This window comes from Pinus tabuliformis, chromosome X (genome assembly GCF_031772625.1).
Source record: "Pinus tabuliformis cultivar Carrire ecotype Pingquan chromosome X, CPIR1, whole genome shotgun sequence".
NCBI classification, from domain to species: domain Eukaryota; kingdom Viridiplantae; phylum Streptophyta; class Pinopsida; order Pinales; family Pinaceae; genus Pinus; species Pinus tabuliformis.
The window spans coordinates 516,338,323-516,361,726 of record NC_142308.1 but is presented as its reverse complement, the minus strand read 5'-3'; the positions used below and the strand labels follow the sequence as shown (position 1 = coordinate 516,361,726).

General features: G+C 38.5%; 1 protein-coding gene across 1 annotated transcript in view; it reads left to right on the top strand.

Annotated features, from left to right (window-relative positions):
* The window catches only part of LOC149140946 (BEACH domain-containing protein B-like), a 398,071-nt gene that overhangs the window by 62,912 nt on the left and 311,755 nt on the right, over window positions 1-23,404 (top strand). Inside the window, 3 exon segments of the mRNA XM_089446434.1 lie at window positions 1,391-1,454; window positions 15,815-16,055; window positions 16,222-16,383. Coding sequence (XP_089302560.1) covers window positions 1,391-1,454; window positions 15,815-16,055; window positions 16,222-16,383 — 467 coding nt within the window.

Genomic DNA, 23,404 nt, shown 5'->3' with positions numbered 1-23,404 from the left:
ACTATAAAAATTTAACATTACCATTATTGCCCCTCAAATCGCTCTTGCTCAAACTGAGTGAGAACAGAGGGAGTGAAAGCTTCTTTGTAAAAAAAAATTCTGTTCTTAGAGGCTTTTAGAAGTCTCAACAATTATTAATTAACTTCTAATTATAGATTATTAGATTAAATAAAAAGTTGTTGGTCCCAGCAGTTAGAAAGAGTCAAAATTGGTCAAATTAGAGATGGAAACATGCAATAGAGATGTGGGTACGACCTTGAAACATGTTTCTGGTTGTACAAAACGCATTTCCCATGTGGGACATTTCCATACACCCAGAAATGCGTTTCAACTTTCAAGGCCATAACAGTCATGTAATTGAATGGAAACATGCTTCGTATGATATCTAAAGTGGTGTTTCTGCAACATAGCTTCAAGTTAATGCAATAATTGCTCCAATGGTTTGATCTTTGTCAACATAATTTACTCGACTCCCGATGTTATCCATGTCAGATTATGTGCTTCAGTGCACCTGATTCCTGCCTGTGCCTGATAGCTTTTTGCTTGACTGACTTGCATCTGCACCACACAACATTGTGTTTGTATGCCTAATAATTTATGTGTGCTTGGCTTGCTTCTGCATGCTTATATTTTCATTAATAATTTTCGACAAGAAAATGTTGTAATATGGCCCAGATAAACAATTTCAAAGTATTACTATTTCCCTGTGTTACAAAATTTGGCTTGGCAAAAACTTGGTGTGTTTCGAGTGTAAGTGTTTGCCTTGAACTTGACAGAATTTGAGAACAACTTGAAAAAAAATTGAACCTGGTAAAACCTCATTTAACTTGCTAGTAATCGTTAGTCAAACTCGCAGTTAGTTTGGCTTGCCAATGGATTGACTCATCTCAATTTTTGGGCTGAGCTGGGTTTGACTTTCAAGTCTGGGTCAAACCCAACAATTTTTGTACCATTGTTATTTTTATGCCACAAGGTTTGGTGAATAGACATCTTTGGAAATACAATGTTGAATACTCCATTTCTAATTATTTGCTTAGAAGGTGGTTGGGTAAGAAGATAATTGCACTTTCACATATTCACACACATGATATCAGCAATTGTTGTTTGCTATTATATCAATGATTTTTAAAACAACATATTGATTCTTTCATAAACACTTGAACCAACAAGAGTGAAATGTTCATGATATGTTTTTAAAGATGTACTGTGTATCATTCTTGCTATTTCAAGTTTCAACAAGCAATTTATTTCCTCATGAACAATGTACAAACTACAAAAAGGAGTGAAATTTCATGATATGATTGTAAATATGAGAGACAATTGCATTATGGGTTTTAAGCTTTTTGAATTTTGATGGTTATGCTTGATTATTTCTTTTTGATATATTCAGGAGAAATGGCAATGAAGCGATTTTGGAGTCAGAATGGGAGAAATATGAGACTACATTGGAGAAGGTATTGATAAAGAATTAATCTACAAGAGAAGTTTGATTACTTTTTTGAAATAATAATGACTTGCTTTTGATGCAATAGTTTGTAGTGTTTGTTAGTGAATATTGTTAATTTCTGAACCCAACATCTTGTTGAAGAATCTAGGGCATGGAGTTAATGAGATTCTTCTTAACATGATAACTATTTGTGAGGAATTTAACATTTAGCTTATTAACATTTTTCTTAACATTAGTGTGTCTTATTTAGTTCATCAAATAGCTATCATAACAAAGAGACAAGGAAACAAATTTTTGGCTTTTGGGCCAAAACCTCTCCCTCTTGGAGAGGAAAACCCGCACAAAATTCTTCTTATAGAGATTCCAATTGACAAACACCAAGACCATGACCCTTGACTGACTGAGCCTACTCCAAGACCAAGGCACCAATCCTCTTCTTTGTATCGTTGAGTTCATCATCATCACTGCATCATGAAGACATTCATTAATGTTGCAACATCACTGTGCTTCCACTGAGAGACTCGTCATAACTATGAGCTTCATTGCTGCTTCATCACACAGAGATCACAAAGATCCTCTTTACCATGTCTATTCTGAGACAATGAGACAATGATCATCAAAACCGTGACAATGTTTATGTTAGATGAGGGCCGAGACAGAGTTTGATAGAAATCCTTCTTGCCGAGGCCCGAGGGTGTATACTTGTGACTGCTCTTATCATGACACCGAACTTCTTATCATCTCTTTTCCATTGAGGAGTAGACTACATCAGCAATGCATAGACGCCTGTAACAAGGAGAATGAGACTTCTTTGCGAGATTTCAGGCGAGTCCGAGATGGTATCTATATTGTACTTATCCGAGAGAGTGCTCCTTCAAAATATGCGAAGTCACAGACCTGTACCCATCCGAGTTTCTTCAGAGAGATGCGAGATGCTTCTATGTTCTTTTGCGGTGACCCCAACTGCCTATTTATAGGTGTATGTCCATGCATTCAAGCCAACATGAATTAATGAACTGTTGAGTCACTTCATTTGAGCCGATGTGTCTATTCTTTATATCAATTTTGCTGGCCGACTTGACTGTTCTCTTCATCGTTTTGCTTGCTTGTCTTCAAGAGGATTGTGCTGGTCTTGGAGGGTTGTTCTTGACTCTAGGTTGACTCATATACATTTCATAAATGCCCAAGAAGAGCTCTTTGACTCTTTGACTTTCCTAGACCTATGGAATGAGCAAGAAACTCATTCTTATAATTCACAAAAATAATTTTTCTTTACAAGTACAAAGATCAAAATTACATGTATAAATACCGAACCTAGTTACATTTTCTTCAACACTCCCTCTTAACTAGGGAGGTATATGTAATGTCCCTTAATAATAAATAATAAATAATAATAATAATAATAATAAAAATAATAAATAATAAATAATATAATATAATATAATATTAAAATACAAGAAAATAAATAATAAACAATAAATAAAAAATAGTAATAGTAAATAAATAATAAATAATAATAAAATAATAAATAACAATACTAAAGCTCTAAATAAATATAAATAAAAATAAACAGAAAAATAGTAAAAATCAGTAAAGCTATCAAAAAGTAAAAACAAAAGAAATAAAACAAGAAAGCAGTAAAAATCAGTAAAGCTATCAAAAAGTAAAAACAAAATAAATAAAACAAGAAAGCAGTAAAGTTGCATGTTGACACATGGAGTGTATGCATGTGGTTTCTCTTCCAATGTTTGCTCTATTTAATAAATGGTGAGGAAGATGAGAGGCATTCCATCATTCCATGATTCCATCATCCATTCTCTTGGGAGAATAGTGTTGTGAGACAAAGGATTCCTTGGCAATAGTACATTGATTGAGGGCCCATTCTCTTGGGAGAATAGTGTTGTGAGACAAAGGATTCCCCGAAATAGTACGTTGATTGAGGGCTCGGGGGTGACTAGTTGTAGCAAGATTTTGTGCAATTGAGCCTATGGTTGGGTGGAGAGTCGTTCCCAAGACTTTGTTGTAGTTAGCGGAATTCAACTAGCGTTCAACCCTGAAATCACAAGTGAGAAACATCATTGCCACAAGTAAGTTGTCTCTACTCATAATTTTTGAAATTTGATGTTAATTAGTTGATAAATTGCGTGTTGATTATAAATCACACGATTAATCTAATTAATTACATGTTTTTATTTTGGGGCTGTTACGGTATCTACAATGGTACTTGGTCATTCTCAATCTAAAGAATTTGTAAGAAGAATCAGATTGGTAACCCATTTGTATAGCATCATGTCAACCAAGATTGTCACAGTGCAAGGCCTTGGCTAACAACTCCATCTCTCCACGAGACCATGAGCTACAATGCTAGCGAGACCAATGACCCACCCGGGTGTTCACTGAGTATGAACTTCTAGGACTATTCTTATCTTGGGTTCCCAACCCTCAAAGAATATTGGTCCTCTTACCTACTCTTATCTTGGATGCCCTACACATCCTTAAAGAGCATCGAATGTTAGATGATTACCCAATCCTCCATTCTTTCTTCCTAGGTGAAGACAAGAATGTTGTGTCTATCATGTGTCTACATTTCCATTCATGGCCTTCACCTAGACTTACAATTGTTAGTCCTGGTCTAGTGCATGACACATGAAATAGAAAAACACAACTGTCACTCCTTTGTAATCAGGGTGATCTAATCCAAGCTCCCTCTTGATCAGGGACCAGTCAGAGCTCCCTTTTAGCTAGGGACTCTTCCATACATCAACAACTTCTTCTTTGTGGGTCCTTCAGTTGCTTGATCAACTTTTCTCCTTGATGTTATGAAAGTTAGTTGAGCTTCTTCCTTGTAGGGCAACAACCATCGATCACTTTCCTCCTTAGTTCGTCATGTCATTCCTTTCTTCATGGAAAGTGGCCTTCTTCATATCTGGAACCTTCGTTATATGACTACTTCTTTCTCATCATGCTTCTTCCATCCATCACATGAATGCTAGTTGTACTTGTATTTACAACTCTTGTTCGAGTAGCCCTGCATTATCCAAATATTATTCAAGAAATCAAAACATCATATTACATCAAATCATACCTTACGAGATGGCTCTTCATCATGACATCTTTTTGTAGGTATCAGCATCCTGCATACATGTTGACACATCTCCCAAAGATATCCATTGTCAAGGGTCTTCATCTTTTCCATCAGTCTTCATATCTTTCCGGGAGATTTTCTAGTCAAGTCTTCTTGATCTTTTGGATGTTGATCGCCTTCATCAGGGTTGCATATCTCACGATCTCTTCCTTCCTCACACATTCCATTCTCAGTAGCTTTTAATCAGAGTTTCTTCATTGTAGTCAACCACCTCATACTTCATATGAGGACATATTATGTTGATTTCATCTAGTGTGACTTATGCCTTCCTGCATCCTTTCAGAGGAGGAGATCCTCTTTCTCTTGATCATGCTTCTTAAGATAGAAGCAATGATCCATGTTACCTGCAACCATATGACATGACATTATAATATTAAACACAAGCATACATACCTTATTTTACCTTCAGGTCATCGAGGCTTCTTCCAACAACTTCCTTGATTGAAGAGATCTTCAATCCCTTGATCTGCTTTATGTCATCACATCATCATCTCATGGATTCCATAAGTTGGAGTTCCCGTTGAAACACTTGCTTCCTCTCTAGATTAGTGAACCCTACGATGAGGATTCCATCAGAGAATTTTGAGGATCTTGTATATCCCCAACTGGCAGATGTTTCCTTTTTGACTTGATGTATGATGAGCCTTGTCTTAGATGATTTCTTCCTTTCCTTCAATGTCCACTGAGGTTCTCAAGAGCTATATCCTACATGTTTGTCTACCATGGATTTTGTCTTTCATGATTCCCATGGTGATGTCACGAGCTCTTGTTTCTAATGCTTCCATGATGCCATGATGCATCTTATTATCATTGTCATATCTTATAACACAAGATTTAGGAGCTTATGATAGGACCCTTTTTGTGAGGGATACTATCTTACTCATAGGAGAGATTTGTTACTCCCTCTTTCCTTGGCCCCTTTCTTCAACTTCCTCCATCTTTCAGTGATATGAGCTTCCAAAATATTTCTATAGCATTGAATCTTAGCTATACTTATTCTGTCTTGCTTTGCTTGAGGACCAAGCTTTTGTGTGGGTCTAAGTGATGTGACCTTCTTTACTATAATTTCAGATTTCATATATCTCTCTTTATGTCTCCTCTTTTAGCATGTGAGGACCTTTGAGTGATTTCATATGATTCCTATGAGTCTCTTGATACATTCAAGCACTGTTTGACCTTCAGAGACCTTTCCATAGACATCAATGATTTCTCTTTTCTATGAGGATTATGACAATCCTCCTTATTTTATGCAAGGACCTTTTTCATGAGGACTATGACTATCCTTCAATATTTCTATTTCCTTGCAAAACAAAGTTATTAAACCAAAAACATGAAAGATACTTACTTGGCATGTGAAGAGGAGATCTTCACCTTGATGCTTCTTTTGCTTGAGCTTCCCATCATGAACCACTAGTATCCTTTTACCAAAACTTCTTTGGAGACCTTCTGGCATCATGACTTTTGTGATCTTGTCATCACCGAAACTGCTTTATGATCTTGAGATCATCTTGATTCCTAATTCATCTTTTTGGTTCTTTCAACTCCTATACTGAACACATTGTTGACATGCTCGTGATACTGCCATCCCACAAGTGGACCTTATTATACTTCAGCATCAGCAAATTCATGCTCTGATCTGAGCATCATGCTATTGAGATCATGTTTATAGACAAGATCCAGAACTGTGACAAGTATATCGCTGTAACACTGTACCGAGACAGTGATGTCTATGAGTGTTGTTCATTCGAATTGTGCACTGTGTTGTGAGCCTGAACTTGTCACCGAATTCATCACTGTGTCTTTATTGAGATGTGTATTGGAGATCTGTCTTTTGATCTATCGAGATCATGACTGTCTCTTCATAGTTTTCACTGAGATCATAACCTATGTTAGGATCATGACTGCTCCTTGACCGAGAATGTAATTGTGTTTATCATCGAGATCTTACTTGTCATGGCTGTGCGGAGAATATATATATTACTGTAGTATTGCTAAGTTTCTTATTCGAGACTGTGTATGAGACTGTTCACTACTGTGGGATTACCATGATTCTTTCCATCGAAACTGAGTGGTGCTATAGGATCTTTGAAGCCATCATTCTTATGCCGAGAGATTACTGAGACAGAGATACCAAGACTTGTTAGTATCTCTCCATCATGAGCATGCTAATAATATATTACGCAGTGACATCATTTCGTATGTTGAGGACTGCGATTATGAGGAGGTCGAGACAGTGATTGTATTGTGATCACAAGAATGTTGAGATATCATACTTCACTGTGCTCATTGAGACTGATAGAGGAGAACTTCATCACCGAGGTCCTGTACCTGTCTGTACCATCTGAAGATTCAGAGTGATCCGACTTCTGAGTACTAGCATTGAGACTTCACTTTAACTGAGATTGATCTTGAATTGTCTTGCTATTGTATACTGCTTGTTGAAGATTGATCTTTCAATTCCTTCAACTTGTTCTGATGTCCTTGAAGCTGATCCTTAAGTGTCTCTTTTATTCCCTTAGATGACAACCATAGCTTTGAAACCATGATTCAGAATCTAGGGCATGGAGTTAATGGGATTCTTCTTAACATGATAACTATTTGTGAGGAATTTAACATTTAGCTTATTAGCATTTTTCTTAACATTAGTGTGTCTTCTTTAGTTCATCAAATAGCTATCATAACAAAGAGACAAGGACACAAAATTTTGGCTTTCTGCCAGGGCCAAAACCTCTCCCTCTTGGAGAGGAAAACCCGCACAAAATTCTTCTTATAGAGATTCCAATTGACGAACACCAAGACCATGACCCTTGACTGACTGAGCCTACTCCAAGACCAAGGCACCAATCCTCTTCTTTGTATCGCTGAGTTCATCATCATCACTACATCATGAAGACATTCATTAATGCTGCAACATCACTGTGCTTCCACTGAGAGACTCGTCATAACTATGAGCTTCATTGCTGCTTCATCACACAGAGATCACAAAGATCCTCTTTACCATGTATATTCCGAGACAGTGAGACAGTGATCATCAAAATCGTGACTATGTTTATGTTAGATGAAGGCCGAGACAAAGTTTGATAGAGATCCTTCTTGCCGAGGGTGTATACTTGTGACTGCACTTATCATGACACCGAACTTCTTATCATCTCTTTTCCACTGAGGAGTATACTACATCAACAATGCACCGAGGCCTGTAACAAGGAGGAGACTGAGACTTCTTTGCGAGATTTCAGGTGAGTCCGAGATGGTATCTATATTGTACTTATCCGAGAGAGTGCTCCTTCAAAATATGCGAAGTCATAGACCTGTACCCATCCGAGTTTCTTCAGAGAGATGCGAGATGCTTCTATGTTCTTTTGCGGTGACCCTAGTTGCCTATTTATAGGTGTATGTCCATGCATTCAAGCCGACATGAATTAATGAACTGTTGAGTCACTTCATTTGAGCTGACATGTCTATTCTTTATATCAATTTTGCTGGCCGACTTGACTGTTCTCTTCATCGTTTTGCTTGCTTCTCTTCAAGAGGATTGTGCTGGTCTTGGAGGGCTGTTCTTGTCTCTAGGTTGACTCATACATTTCATAAATGCCCAAGAAGAGGTCTTTGACTTTTGTAGACCTATGGAATGAGCAAGAAACTCATTCTTATAATTCACAAAAATAATTTTTCTTTACAAGTACAAAAATCAAAATTACATGTATAAATACCGAACCTAGTTACATTTTCTTCAACACATCTGACAATTTATTAACCTAGCAGACCATCTTAGATCTATTGAATAAAAGCATAACTGGGTTTTTAACGTAGACCAAGATATTTAGTGGAAGCACATTAAATCAATCAATCTCAATCACATAAGCGCACAAATTTTATTCTCAATCAACAGTTCTTCATTTTTTAATCAGAACCTACTTGGGCTCCCTTATTGGTTAAATGGCTCAATTTGAGGAAAATACATGGAACAATCTGGATATGGTCGGGCTGAACAAGCCCTAAGGGTCATGTGAAATAGTGATGGAATTGAATGGGGGCAATAGGGGAGGCTCCAAGCCACATGCCATGGTACAAGGGCAAGTATGATGTGGGAAGCCCATACCTTGGGTGTATGAGTGTAGGAGGGAGCAATCATGGTACATGAGTTACCCTGACCGTTGTTTTTCCACCCTTCATATGCCTTTTGCCTCTTATTGGTTTTTCTTGATTTTATTGCTTAGGGCTCAAGGGAATGAGAGCATGATGTGTAAGATGTAGCAGTGAATACCCCCTTAAGGTGGGGCGGTTCATCGCTCACCAGGGGTTGGGATAACCATGGGTTCCTTACTGATGAGAGGTGCACTCATAGGGGCCCTAGGAATCAGGGCGATGGCCATAATGATAAGGTGTATAGGTCATGTTTGGCTTTTGCCCACGTGCTAAATTTTATAAATAAATTATCTTGACCATCTTTTCCATTTTGTGGTACATTTCTTGTTGTATGTGGCCATATTATGCTTTTATCTTTCTTTTATTTGCATCAACCTTCGGGTTATTATTGCAGGCCCGACCCAAGGTGTGGACAAGGGGAGGGGGAGGCTAGCACTTTGTGTCCCTAATGGACAAATGTGGACCCAGATGGGGAAAATGTGAAAAGGGCTTGTAATGAGAGGAGGGTAGTGAGGTATATGGTATCAGTAAGCGGGACCACACATCCAAAATCGGGGTTTCCCATGTAGTGCCACTCCTAAAGCTAGTAGCCAGTAAAGGAGATCCCACGAGACTAGGATACAAGATTAACCCCCAAGCTGAGGCAAGGGAACAAGAGTACAATCAAAACTCTTTCTTTCCACTGAATTCCCCCACTAATCCTTGTCTAAATGTGCCCAAGAAAAGCAAGCTTAAACACCTAATTACATAATGAAAAACCATACCTTTGGGGTTGGAAGGCCCACCTGCAAACATACGATCATGACAGATGAGTGAGGGCACAACATGGTGTTAGTTTTTGTAGCATCGGATGGTGTTCGAGTCTCAAACTTTGTGGAGAGTCTAAAACATATGAGATCTCCAGAAAACAGAAATTGTTTCTAGAAATTCCATCTAGAGACAACTCAATTAAATTAATTGATCGATAATTAAAAATTCCTAACTTAGGAAATCGATTAATTAATGAGAATTAATTGAGAAAGGTGAGATTTTTCTAGAAACTCACATGGATTGACTCAAAGATGATCTTAGCCGTTTATGAGAATTTAATCGCGGTCGTTGGTGATCCAACTCGAGATTATAAGAGGAGGTCGATGGGGTTGCAAAAAAAACTTAAGAGGTCTAGTTCCTTGGCAGAGATTGAGTTTCCCAGCTGCAGTGATTCAACAGAGAGAAGTTAGAGCCGAGAGGGGATGTAGAGACATTAAGGGGCAGAGACAGTGAGTTCGGATGAAGTTTTCTAGTTCTGGAGAGTCATCTACAGGAGGGCCAAGTTTCCTCAGTGAGGTTGTGCAGGGACTGCGCAGGCAGCTTTAGAGGAAGAGTTTGATTTAGCTGGAGTGAGGGTTAATTTAGTTGCTGGAAGTCGAGAAATTTTTTGGAGGGGCTAGCGAGTCATTCTCAGAGCTTGAGTTGGGAAGGACAACTTGACCATAGCAGCTTCCAGGTAGTGCGTGTGAGGGCCTACGTAACATCTGCGCAGAAGGATGACGCAGGGGTTCAAGCAGCCCAGTTTGTGCCAGTATTTGGAGCTGGATCAATGTCGGGTGAGGCAAGAATTACCTCACTAATTTTTGTGGCCAGTTTATCTTGTAGAGGATTTCCAGTTTTGGGCATCCAGTTGTACTCAGAATTTTGCTGCTACATAATAATAAAAACCCTTAGCTGCTGCACTGATTTTCTTGCATTGGGTTTTTTTGGGGACAATTGTCCAAAAATAACTATGTCAAATTTTATTTTGTGTGCATATTATTTCTAAGTTTCCAGTTTATTTTCTGCAACATTTTTATGGTGAAAATTGCAGTTATGGATTTATTCGTTATTTGCCGTAGAAAATAAACTGCTTAATAATTAACCAGTTAGAAGAATAATTTCTAGTTGCTGCAATAGTTGAATTTTTCACATGGTATCAGAGCAAGTTTGATCAGACAGGAAGCTCAGAGGCAGAAGGAGGAAATAATTAAGATTTAGAGGGAGTCTGGCAATTTGATTTTCAGGTTTGCTCTATGCCTAGCTAGGCAGTGTGAATCACTGGACGGGGGGTCGAATTTTCAGTTGTAGAGTGCAAGAAAGGTCGATTTTTTTCGGGAAGTGATTCCAATAGGCAGTAGGTGAGCAACTCAGTATTTTCGCAGAGCAAATTCTTAATCTGGTCACAAATAATTTGTAGTAGTGATTGCAGTAGCAAATTAGTGCTAGGTGGAAGGGAAATAGCACACGATTATACTCAGGATGTCTCTAGTAAAATTTTAAGAATCCTCCAATATGGCTATGGACAGATTTAATATTCAGGAGGCTACAAAATTTTCTTCCAGATTGGAGGGCGAGTTTGCTTGCTTAACTAGCTCAATTTTACAGTGAGTCTGGTACATAGATAGTGGAGCATCAACTTACATGACAAGAGTTAGAGAATATTTCTGAAGCTATAATGAAGAGAAAATGGACTTCTAGATAACAATGGGAAACGAGACAAAATGTACTCTAGTAGGGAGGGGTACCGTTGACTTAGAGAGGGAGTCGGGAGCAAGCACCATTGTTATAGATGTATTGCATGTGCCAGGATTGGGTAAGAACTTGATCTCATTATCCCAGTTATAGGATTGGGGATATGGTGTCCACTTAGTAGGGAAGAAGGTGTTCATCAAACACCAGAATTGGAAGAAGGTGAAACATATTGGGGTATGAAGCAACAGATTGTACAAGTTGCAGTTCGTCTCTCCAATGGCACTAGTTAGCAGTAGCAGTGAGAATGGCAAAGACATGAATGAGTTATGACATAGGAGGATGGGACATTTACACCATGGAGCACTTAGGATGCTTAGGGAGACAGTGACAGGCGTTCCATAATTTGGCACAAAACACGATGATGTGTGCAAGGGGTGCGTACTTGGGAAGTATGCGAAGGCAACATTTCCAAGAAGTGACAACAAATCAGATGGTGTGTTACAACTTATACACTCAAACATTTGTGGCCCTATGTCTACTAGATCTCTCAGGGGGTACGAGTATTTCATCACCTTTATTGATGATCATTCTAGGAAAACTTGGATCTATTTTCTGAGGACCAAGGATGAGGTCTTTGATCGCTTCAAGGAGTTTAAGCCTCTGGTTGAGAATGCGACAGGGAAAAAGATCAAGGTGCTTCACTCAGATAATGGAGATGAATACAAATAATGACTTCACAAATTTCTGTGCGAAGAAAGGCATTGGGAGGGAATGGACAACTCCATACAACCCATAGCACAATGGGGTAGTGGAGCAGAAGAACATGTCTATAGTTGGGGCTGTAAAAGCAATGTTGTATGACCAGGATTTGCTTAGGTTCTTATGGTTCCTCACAAGGCATTGGGGAAGATAACACCTTAAGAAGTCTTCTCAGGGAAGAAGACAGGGGTCAGTCACTTTAGGATCTTTGGTAGCATAACTTATTGCCATGAGAAGCACACCAAATTGGATCAGACTGTTTAGAGAGGTTATTTCATTGGGTATAGCGAAACTTCCAAGGCATATTAGATCTATGTTCTTAGCATTAGGAAGATCATAGTGAGATGGGACGTGAAGTTTATGGAGGATAAAGCCTTCAAGAAGTCTCATGAGATGCCAATAGGTGATTAGAGAGAGCCAACAAAAGCTCAATTGGTCTAGCAGCATGGACAACCACAGGGTCACCATTAGGACTGCTGCAAGGACAGTCACAGGGATCTAATACTGTTACCAGTACCAGCATATCCTTAGGTGCAAGAGATCCAGGATGAGGAGCTGGTTGAGCCTCCCACCACCAATGATAGAACTAGTAGGGAAGTTCGTCAGACATTAAGAGATGCTGAGGAGTTTATTAGTGCTCCTAGGACGAACAAGAGAGAACACAGACAACCAAATAGGTACCAAGCATTGGTGGCACAAGTTGAAGAACCTCCCAGCTATCAGGAGGCCGCACAACATCAATTGTAGATAGATTGCATGATAGAAGAGTGTAGTTCTATCATGACCAATGATGTTTGGGAGGTAGTGCCGAGTCCCAAGACATGAGGATAGGTTAGTAGTGGGCTCTCGATGGATCTATAAGATCAAGTATGCTGCAAATGGCAACGTACATAAGTACATGGCTAGGTTTGTGGCAAAGGGATATGCGTAGAAGGAAGGTATATACTACAAAGAGACCTTCGCACCAGTTGCCAAATACACTTCTATCTGGTCAGTTATATCCCTAGCAGCATAGATGGGATGGCAGATTCACCAGATGGATGTTAAAACAACCTTCTTGAACAGGGTGATAGAGGACGAGGTGTACATAGAACAACCAGAGGGATTCAAGACACATGAGAGATGCACACACGTGTGCAGGCTGAAGAAAGCTCTATACGGGCTCAAGCAAGCTCCCAGGGCATGGTATGGTTAGATTGATAGCTACTTGCAGTAGATGGGATTCGTTAAGAGTGATGCAGATCCCAACTTGTACTACTTGATGGTAGATGATGAGCCACTCATCCTAGTGTTGTATGTGGATGACCTCTTTTTGATAGGGTCATCAAGGCTCATAGAGGACTGCAAGAGGAACCTAGCAGCACAGTTTGACATGAAGGATTTGGGGTTGATGCACTATTTCCTAGGCCTGGAAGTGTTGCAGAAGGACGGGGAGATCTTCCTTGGTCAAGGGAGGTATGCTACGGAGATTCTGAAGAGATTTAGGATGTGAGATTTTAGACCCATGTCTATATGCCTATGATTACCAACTAGAGGAAGATAGACGCATCAAAAGACAAGGATGTTGACCCCATCTTGTATAGACAACTTATCGATTCTATTATGTATCTGGTCGACACTAGGCTAGATATCTGCTTCGCTAGAGTTACTGCAGGTTTGAACTTTTGCAGGTCGAAGTTCAGGAGTTGCAGAGAGGGCCGAGACCCTTATTGATTTGCTTTAAAAGAGTTGTCTTATGTTGATTTGTGGAGAACTTGACCATAGACTGACCAATATCCAAAGGGTCTTGGTTGTCTCATTTGATTTGCTTCTAAAAGAAGAGAAGTAGATTTTCTGGGTTTTCCCCTAAGAAGAGGGGTTTTGTTCCGGCTGAGTGCCTACAGGCTACATCTTGTGTTCTTTTGTTGTGTTCATAATCTTCATTGTTTGACATTTTGTCTTGATGATAAAAGATATAATAAGTGCAAAGAAGAATTAATAAGGAACATCACAAGAAAGTGTCAAGAAAGAGAAATCAAATTAAATAAACCCTAACTATGCTGCCCTAAGGATTTCTTAACACAAATATGCTTACAATTGCTATGCCAGTTAGGATTTATGACTTGGTCCAGAACAGGCCTTAGAGATGGCCTTAAAACTGCTTCAGAAAATTCAAATTTAACCCTCAGGGGAGGCCAAAGATGATCCTTGAACTGCCACAGAAACAAATGCCAAGTTTCTGGCGCAGGAGGGTCAAGTTGGGTCTCAGGAAGCCTTAGAATAATACTGAAATAAACTCCACAGAATTGGCCATTTACCCAACGAATTAACCTCGGGAAACCAACGAAAATTTGCCTCAAATGAATACGGTTTAGGACTCAGAATCACCAGCGAAGGTTGCCTCAGAAGATCAATGAACGATGCCTCAGAAATGCTTCCATAGAAGCCCGAATTTAAGCCTCAGGAAGGCCGCAGAGATGTAGCCTTGGAGGACCAGAAAGGCCTCAGACACTAATATAGTTCTGCCTCAGAAACGCAACAAAAGCCAGTCACAAAATATAAAATTTATGCCCAAAAATTTCGGCCTCCTACAAGAGTAGACGTGAATGTCTTTGGCCTTAGAACAGACTACAAAAGATAGGTATCTGCGTTGAAGAATTGATGATCTTGGATGAGGTCTGAGCCACTATATTTATACAGGTCGGGGGGGAGGCTTAGAAGAGGGGCCAACATGGCCTTAAAATCATGAAGCCGACCTATAATAAAATTGAAATTTGAATTTAAAATTTAATATATCTGGAGCCAAAACTAATTACCATTTGAAGCCGACTTAAAAGAGGTTTTTCTTAACTTAAAATAGGACTGATTAGAGCAGGTTAAAGCCCATGAAAATTATCAAAATTAATTTAATATTGATGCCATCTTTAAATCCATCAACAGGCCCACAATTGACCAATCATCAAGCTGCCATTGGCATCACAGTTTGGGGTTCCTTGACCACATACTGGGCTTCCAACTTTGGCTGGACATATCTCCTCAACCATGAGGAGTTATGAGGCATGCTACCTATCGTTGGAATCAGCATGACGAGGACAATCAAGTGCTGATGGTCGTGTTTGCCAAATCACAGATTTTCCTATTCAAAATCTTTATCAGGTGCGGGGCATCGTGACCACATTGCAGGGGCTTGATTCATTCTTTCCCTTTCCTGACATTGGAGCTTCCAATCAATGCAATCCAAAGACAAATATTAAGAGCATTCAAAGACCGATCATGGCATCAATGACAACACCATTCAACAGTTCAGACTTCAAAGTCTCAGACTGGTTCAGGGCTGGTTCAGATAGAAACTAGTCATTCCCAGTTTGAGGGTTTGCTTCTGCCTGTATTAACCCCTAGAACTGGTTCAATCAACCAGTTTAGCTGGTTCTGGTTCGGTTCTAGTTTCTAATAACATTGATGAGGAGGACTTAAGATACAAGGAAAATATATATACACGTACTCATGACATCTTGTCCATTTTGAAATTTGTTGTTTGTGAGGTAAAATTGTTCTGTTGTCCCAAGGAGCTAAAAATTATGATAGAAAATTTTACTCTACCCAATATTTCAAAATTGTTGGAAATTGGAATCATATAGCAAGGTAGGATACTGATAATCTAAAAATGCCTCATAGAAACAATACTGTGATCAACTACTGTGGCTTCAGAGATAGAATATTATTGTCTGTTCATCAGTGCATATTGATACCATTTCTGCATTGGGGTTTTTTGGTAATTCAATTTATTATTGTGCTTGTGACATTGTCATAAATTAAGTTTGATAGAATGATTGATTATGCTGCAATATATGCAGGAAGAAAAAGAAAAAGCCTTAGAAGCCTTCCTTTCACATTTTCTACAAGTATTTCAAGATTGGAGGCCTGATGAGTGGCAGAATGAGTTATCTATGAAAGATGCTGTTGTGGCACCATCTTACTCACAGGGCACCTCTTATGGTGGAGACACGATTAGAGGCTGCTTTGCTGGTCATCCAACGAGAGTTATTCTGGCATTAATTCTGGAAACGAAGAGCATAGTTGATTTTCTTACAGAATGTAAGGAATTCCTTTTCACTAAAGCTGCATAATTTGGTTTCTGTATCAGAATTTGTGGCACTTAGCATTTTATTATGAATATTTCATTATTTATATATTGGACAATCACTACGTGAATGATATGTATACATGTCTGCTTATTGCTTTCATTTTACATAAACTGCAGTGCAATCAATTCCAGATTCAATAGATCCATCCCCAAACCCAGCTAAGATTGAAAGAGGTTTAAAAATATTGGATACATTGAGAATATTAACTCGTTCAATACACAATCAAAGGGTTTTCAGCTATTATGGAGGATTGCAAACTCTTGTGGCTTTAATGAAAGGTATTATGGATTTCATTTTGTCAATTTTGTTCTGTTTGTTGTCTTGCTCTTTTAATCTTGCCCAATGACTCGTAGCTTCCACTTCTTTTTTTACAATTTGACACGCTGTTGTTTTTAGTGCTTCTTGTTTCATCAATTACAAGTTGGTACTTATAACCTAAATATGATATCTTCTTAAGCTGAAAAGTTGCTGCGAAATTAGTTTTTGGATAATAAATACACGAGGCTTTTTTGAACCCATCTTTTGCTGCCTAGTATTCTTATAATTTTCTTTCCATGCTCTCTCTCTCTCTCAGAAATTTCATTATGAGAAAAGGAAAAGCATAAGAAGATCCTATTGATGCTGACCCATAGCAATAAATTCCTCCTAGTCAATGATGACATCAGTAATGGATGATTTGCTGCAGGACATCTTGCAATTATGGTTGGTGCAAATGTCCTAATAATGTAAAGGATTAGGACAGACTTTGTCATAGCATTCTGATGTGTGCGCACAGCTGAAACACAGAAAAGCAATGAACACTCAAAACAAGAAAACGAGATTGTTGTAGCAAAAGTGGGAAGTCTTTGTCACCTGTTGCATTATATGTATATATTGTAGAGTACAATGGGTATATTTTCTAAACAAATTTCATCCATAATGGGAAAATGTGGATGGGAAAAAAGACTAAAGGAAGAAAAGCTATCTCATCCTTGGATGAGAATAAAAACCAAAAGAAGTTAAAAGATAAAAAGCTAAAAGTAGAAAATAAAAAACCTTACAATACAATATTTACATCCACTTTTTCAAATTTAGTATTATGATTCTCATCACTTCCTCCTTAGGTGAAATTGACCCCACTTTCTGCTGGAAAGAGAGAACTACTGTTGAAAAGTGGATTGAGACAACCACTTGGCCTGAGAACCGTAATCTGCACTTATGACCAGACATGTAAGTAGTTGTCTATTTTCTTCCTGGAGTCCTGGTATTAATACTGAGCAAAGTGTCTTCATGCAAAGGAGGCGGCTGAAGTCAAATATGGTGTCCACTAAATGACAGACTGGAACATCCTTATCAAATATGTGAAGGTTCATACCACTTAAACTGATTGATATTAACCACATCCTGAAATGCCAAGTTGAGCCAAAAAAATCTAACTGGAAGGTTTTGGAGAGCTTGGAATTGGGAACCAGCTTCCTTAGTGATGGTATAAGCCCCACACTGGAAAAGTTTGAGCTTATGATACTGCATATTTGGTAACCTCTACCTGTCCAAATGCAACCATACGCCATTTTGCACCTTGAATTAATGAGGAACCCCATGCTAATCATTAAACTTTTTGTAATTATTTGGTGTATGATCCAAAATATCCTTCATTTTGGTTTGTATCTTGGCAAGATTTTGAATCAGACAACTTTGTGTTTCTCCTTTCGAGCATGAAAACTAGTAGGAACCACTGTTTAAAATCTCAGAGCGAGTTGACGTGGACTCGATTAACTCGGATGAGTTGACCCTTGACCATATTGACTTGTTCAACAACTCAGCTTGGAGGCATGGTCCCATTAGAAGAGAGTGGACAGAGATTGCAATTGCAAAATCGTCTTGCGAAATTTGAAGAAGACAAGGCTAGGAAAAGGGGAATGCTTGTAGCATGTTTTTCAGACGCAAGAGTCTAGAGGCCATTTAGAGCCTCATTTATTATGTATTTTGTTGTGATTGCAGTTTGCACTTGGTGCCATTTTGAAATATTTTATGTGTTCAAATTTCACCCTTACATGGTATAGCATGAGCAGACTTGGCATATTTTCTCTCTATTGGTTTGGAATATATATATATATATATTTTGTATCTTTTAGTAAACCAAATCATTTAAATTAGGTCATTCTGAGTCAATCCGCTTTCGAGGCCAAGTCTGAGTTGACCCTCAACCAATTCCAGGGTTGAGTCCGAGGTTTAAAACATTGGTAGGAACATATATAGGGAGGAAGGGGCTGAAATGTTGAAGTTGTAATTAGTGTCGGTCTTCATAATGTAATGTAAATCTGTCATTGATGTATTGATGTATTTATGATATTCATTATTATATTTCATTGTTGTTCAAAGCATGTTCTTCATACTTATGGAGTCAAAAATAATTTATTATGAGTCAAAGAAAAATATATTTGAGGCATATCCCATTTGGACATTTGTAAGAGGAGGGCCGAGGGGATTAAGAGGAAGGCCAAGGCCTCTGGGCCTCGTGGCCAGGCCTAAAAAGTCTAGAAATGCCCAAGGTAAGGGTTAATAAGGCATGCCGATGCCTGATTAGGCTTGCGGATAGCCTTAAGAGGCTAGAAAAGGCTGACGTAGAGGCAAGGAGGGTTGGATGGCTAGGTTGGAGGATGACGCTCGCCCTAGGAGGCACTAAAAAAATTTCAAACCCTAGCCAAAATTTGAAAGTTTCTTCAGATCTTTAATATTTGCCCAAATCACTACAGAATCTTTAATTGCTGGCCTTGCAAATTTTTTTGAGACTAGATCTTATCTTCAAGGGCCTAGATCTGGCTCTAATCCAACAAATCTTATTGAGAATCCGCTGCACAAATAAATTTACAAGTATCCAAAACCCCAATATATATAAAATTGAAAAATAAATCCCAAACCCCAACTGCAAAACAAGGGTTAGAAAATAAAATAAAATTTATTTACAAAAATAATTTACAAATTATACAAATATACAATGCTTGAAAATATTTTTGAGGAATAATTTGTTAACTAAAATTTTGATGATGGCTAGATGTATCTCGAGAAATAAATGTTAACCGCTGCCTTAGCGAAGTAAGAACATCACATTAAATATTTGAAGTCCGAACAAGGTCAGCCTGTGCCACAGTTTGTGAACTTGGAGCCCAAGGGCCAGAGAACCTGCAAACTCTGTATATTCTCTCAAGAAAAACCGTTAGAACATACAATGAATTAGATCACCTAAGATAAGCCCAAAACTTACCAATAGAATGTTCCTATCATCTACAAATGAAATAACGATTCAGATAATATTAAAGTACAATATAGGAATGCACATACCCAATACATACCACAAATCAATGAGATAAAGACACAATGAACTGTACCCCAAAGTCTTTTATTATGATATTCGAACGTTCCTAGCAGAACAATGGCTTCACACCAGCGTTTACAAAAGTACTTTAGAACCCCTATCATCATAAGATTAATTGTAAATAGAAGCAAAAGGCCTTCTATTTATAGAGAAATTCCTGCAAGTGGAAAATAACAGCTAGTTGCCCGTCAAAATAATCTCGATTGTTGATAAATCCTTGATCAACTTTCAATCTTTGTCATCGAAAATATTTATTTTTGAGGAATTTTCAAATTTTTGATTAAAACCATTTCTTATTAACTCAAAAATAATTATTTTGAGCTAATGTCCTAAAAAAATTGACTTTGACTTAACCACCAAGGTCCAAGGATTCAAATTTTCTTGAAATTTCTAATATTTCCTTGGTGGGGGACCTCCAAAAATTAACCTTTGTTAGACCCACAAATTTTTCCACTTGGAGAATTTAATTTCTCTAACATTTTAATTTTTGACTCCAATTAATTAATTTTTTGGCTTAGGATTTAATTTTATTTTTTCCAGAAAAATGAATTAATTGACATGTGAGGGGATTAATTATTTTTTCCACCATCAAATATTTTAGCCGTGGTGTCTAAGTATGAGGGACCATGCACTAAAATATTCTTTACATAAGATTTTACAAATTCAACCCTCAAAGGGGGATTTCCGTTTGTTATAGACCCTCAAAATATTTACCTAATTCTGCGACACAATATGATCTAGTAGACCAAGTGATCTGTAATAAAATAATTTAGCCAATTAGCTTAAACTATTCCCAAATAACTTTTACAATAGACTCGACTAAAACACTAGGACTCGCTTAAGACATTGACGATGAATTCCACCTTAGATTTGGGGTGAGGCTCGAGGGAAAAACTCTGTCGATCATCTGTGTTTAAAAACACAAATAATCAGTGAGACGAAACACCTCCTAGGATGAAAATCGTCGCCAAAATCATAGGCTTACCTAGGTTGTGTTGTAGCAGCTACAACCACCCTCCAAAATTTTGCCATGGCTTTGTTTTGGAGCCTCCCTCCTCAAAATCTCAGCAGCATGTCTTGCACTGCTCAGATACTTGTGTTTTCATTTGAATTTATCTTTCGCTTTGCAGCTTGTGTTCGCTTACTTGTTCTGCCAACTAACCACAAGCTGACCCCCTCGTGACTTGGTTCACATCCATTTCTTGCGCTGTCTTGGCAAACTACGCAATCCTAGAGGGCAACCAACCTTTCTCTCAGGAATTGCGCAGAGCAACCTGGTAGTCAACCCTGCTCTCCAGAAATGCGTAGAGCAATCCGACATACAACCTTGCTCAGAGAAATTGCGTAGAACATCTCGACATTGGGCTTCGACTCAGGAATTGTGTAGACCCAACTGGCAGCTTGTCTTCAGTTGGGAAATTGCACAGAGCATGAGAGGCAGCTAGAGCCTAAGTCACCAAAAAACGGATATGGGAACGGATACGGCAAATTTTCAAAAAGTTTGGATACGATACGACAGGAAATGGCACATAATATATATCTATATATTAAAAATAAAAAATTCATATTACCATTCATATTTCAGAATCTAGATTATCATCTATGATCTATCATGATTCATCGTCATCAATTCAACATATGCCATAAACATTCAACATTGCCATCATCATTAACGATTATTATAACATTCATGATTCAAGTTTCAAGTTTCAACATATCATCAAGTTTTTGTTTCAAATTTCAAACATCAAGTTATCAACATGACAAGTTACACGAACACCATCGTTACCAAAATTAATAATGCATACTAATTACTACATAGTACAAAGTACAAAATGAACTATGATTGGCAGTCAAGTATCTACTATCATTACTCAATAATTCATATGGTTGTTCAAAAAAAGTTAAAAGTTAAAAGTTAAAACACCATCATAAATTACATTTACATATCATCAAATATGTCTTCATTCATGCCACTATAACGTTCCACTTCCACATCCTCTCTAGAAGTGGCACTGGGAACATTGCTGCCATGTCCACTTGAAGATCCATCTATTGCCAGTGGTGACTCCGAATCAAACAAATTCATATGAGACATGGCATTCAATGTCATATCCAAGTCAGGCAACTCTGGTTCGACGTCCCATAATTTGGTGGGCCCAAATTTGTATTCATCTCTCTTGTGTGACATAAGGCGAAGGTTTGAATGAACATCCACTAGTTCCTCAGCCTTCGTAGAGTCCAATCTATTTCGCCTCACTGAATGGATGAAGCCGTATGTACACCGGTTCCTTTCTGCTGAAGGAGAACTAGCAACCTGTGACAAGATCTTGATGGTCAATTTTTGGATATGTGCAAGTGCCCCACCATAGAAGTTCCACCACTCAATTGGACTTAATCTGCTCTTGTCCTGCATACACTCAATATCACTACCCCAACCCTCTGATCCCACAAAATGAGAAAACTGTGCACGAATTCGAAGCCCAATTTCAGGATCTACAAAAAGCTTTCTAAAAGCATTTTTAAATCCTTCTGTGGCTTTTGGGTCTTTGTTTGGTGTGCTTCTTTTTGGATCACGTAACAACTCTGCAGCATAATATTTTGGATTCACTGCATAGGCTAAAAGGTGCAATGGGGTGGTCATCTTGTTCCACCTTTTGGTCAATATATCTTTTACTTCTCTGTAAAAGATTTCATTTGGGTCATTCTCCTTGGCATTTATAACCAACCTTATCTTCCCTATCATGGAATCAATGCCCTCATACACTTCTCCCAGATTAGGCATATTTGTGTCAAACATACGGAGCAAATCCACAATTGGCTTAGTAAATGCCAAGAGGTACTCCACCCTATCCCACCATTCATCATCAACAACCAACCGTTTCATTGCTTGTGCTCTATCAGATTGGGATTGCCTCCATTGATTCCAAAGAGAACTGCATACCATTGATTGTAATGCATCTTTCACCTGCATGAGCCTTGTTAAGACTATGATGTGAGAAGCAAATTGAGTTTCGGCAACCTGCAAGTGTCAAATTGTCAATGTTTCAAATTTCAATCAATTTGAAAAATCATAATTTGATTGAATAACCTATTATGATTCACGAATCATGACATTTGAGAATCCAATTTAGATATTTGAATTTAGAGTCAGAAATTAGAATTTATGAAATATTTAATAAACTTTAAACTTTAATGTATAGGTACCTTAAGGAGCTCCAACTTAGCAAATTCCCTATAGATGCCTTGGGACATGTGGTGGTTTGTGATAAAGGCTTGAATTTCTTTTGCCTCTTCAAAAATAACTCGAATCCACTCAATTTGCTTCCCCAACTTGCTCAACATGAGGTTCAATGAATGTACAACACAAGGGGTCCAAAAAATGTGTTGATATTTGCCTTCAATAATTAGGCCTGCTGCTCTACACACCGTTGCATTGTCAGTTATTACCTGGACAACATTTTCAGGCCCCACCAATTCAATTGCTTCAATCAAGATGTTAGCAATGAATTGAGAATCTTTCATTTGCCCCTCACAATCCACTGCCTTCAAAAACATTGCCCCATGTGGGCTCTGAGCAATCACATTGATCAAAGGCCTATTTCTTTGATCTTTCCATCCATCTGAAATGATGGACACCCCTGAAATGAGCCATGAATCACGAATGGGGGCCTTGTTTTCAAGTTGCCCTTGGGTAGATCTGGGTTGCCTTGGCCTAGATCTTGCTTTTCTCGGCATGCACTGCGCATTCTTGGAACTGAAGGCTCTGCCTTGGCTTCAGGAATTGCGCAGAGGCTTCCTGTCACTGGCCTCCATCTGTGCTCTGCGCAAGTTCTGGGAGACAGTGCCTAGTCTTGCCCACTGAGATTGCATAATGCGCAGTCCTAGCCAGCAGTCAAGCCGGACTGACTGCACATTGCGTAGTTCCAGTCAGAAGCAGGTCT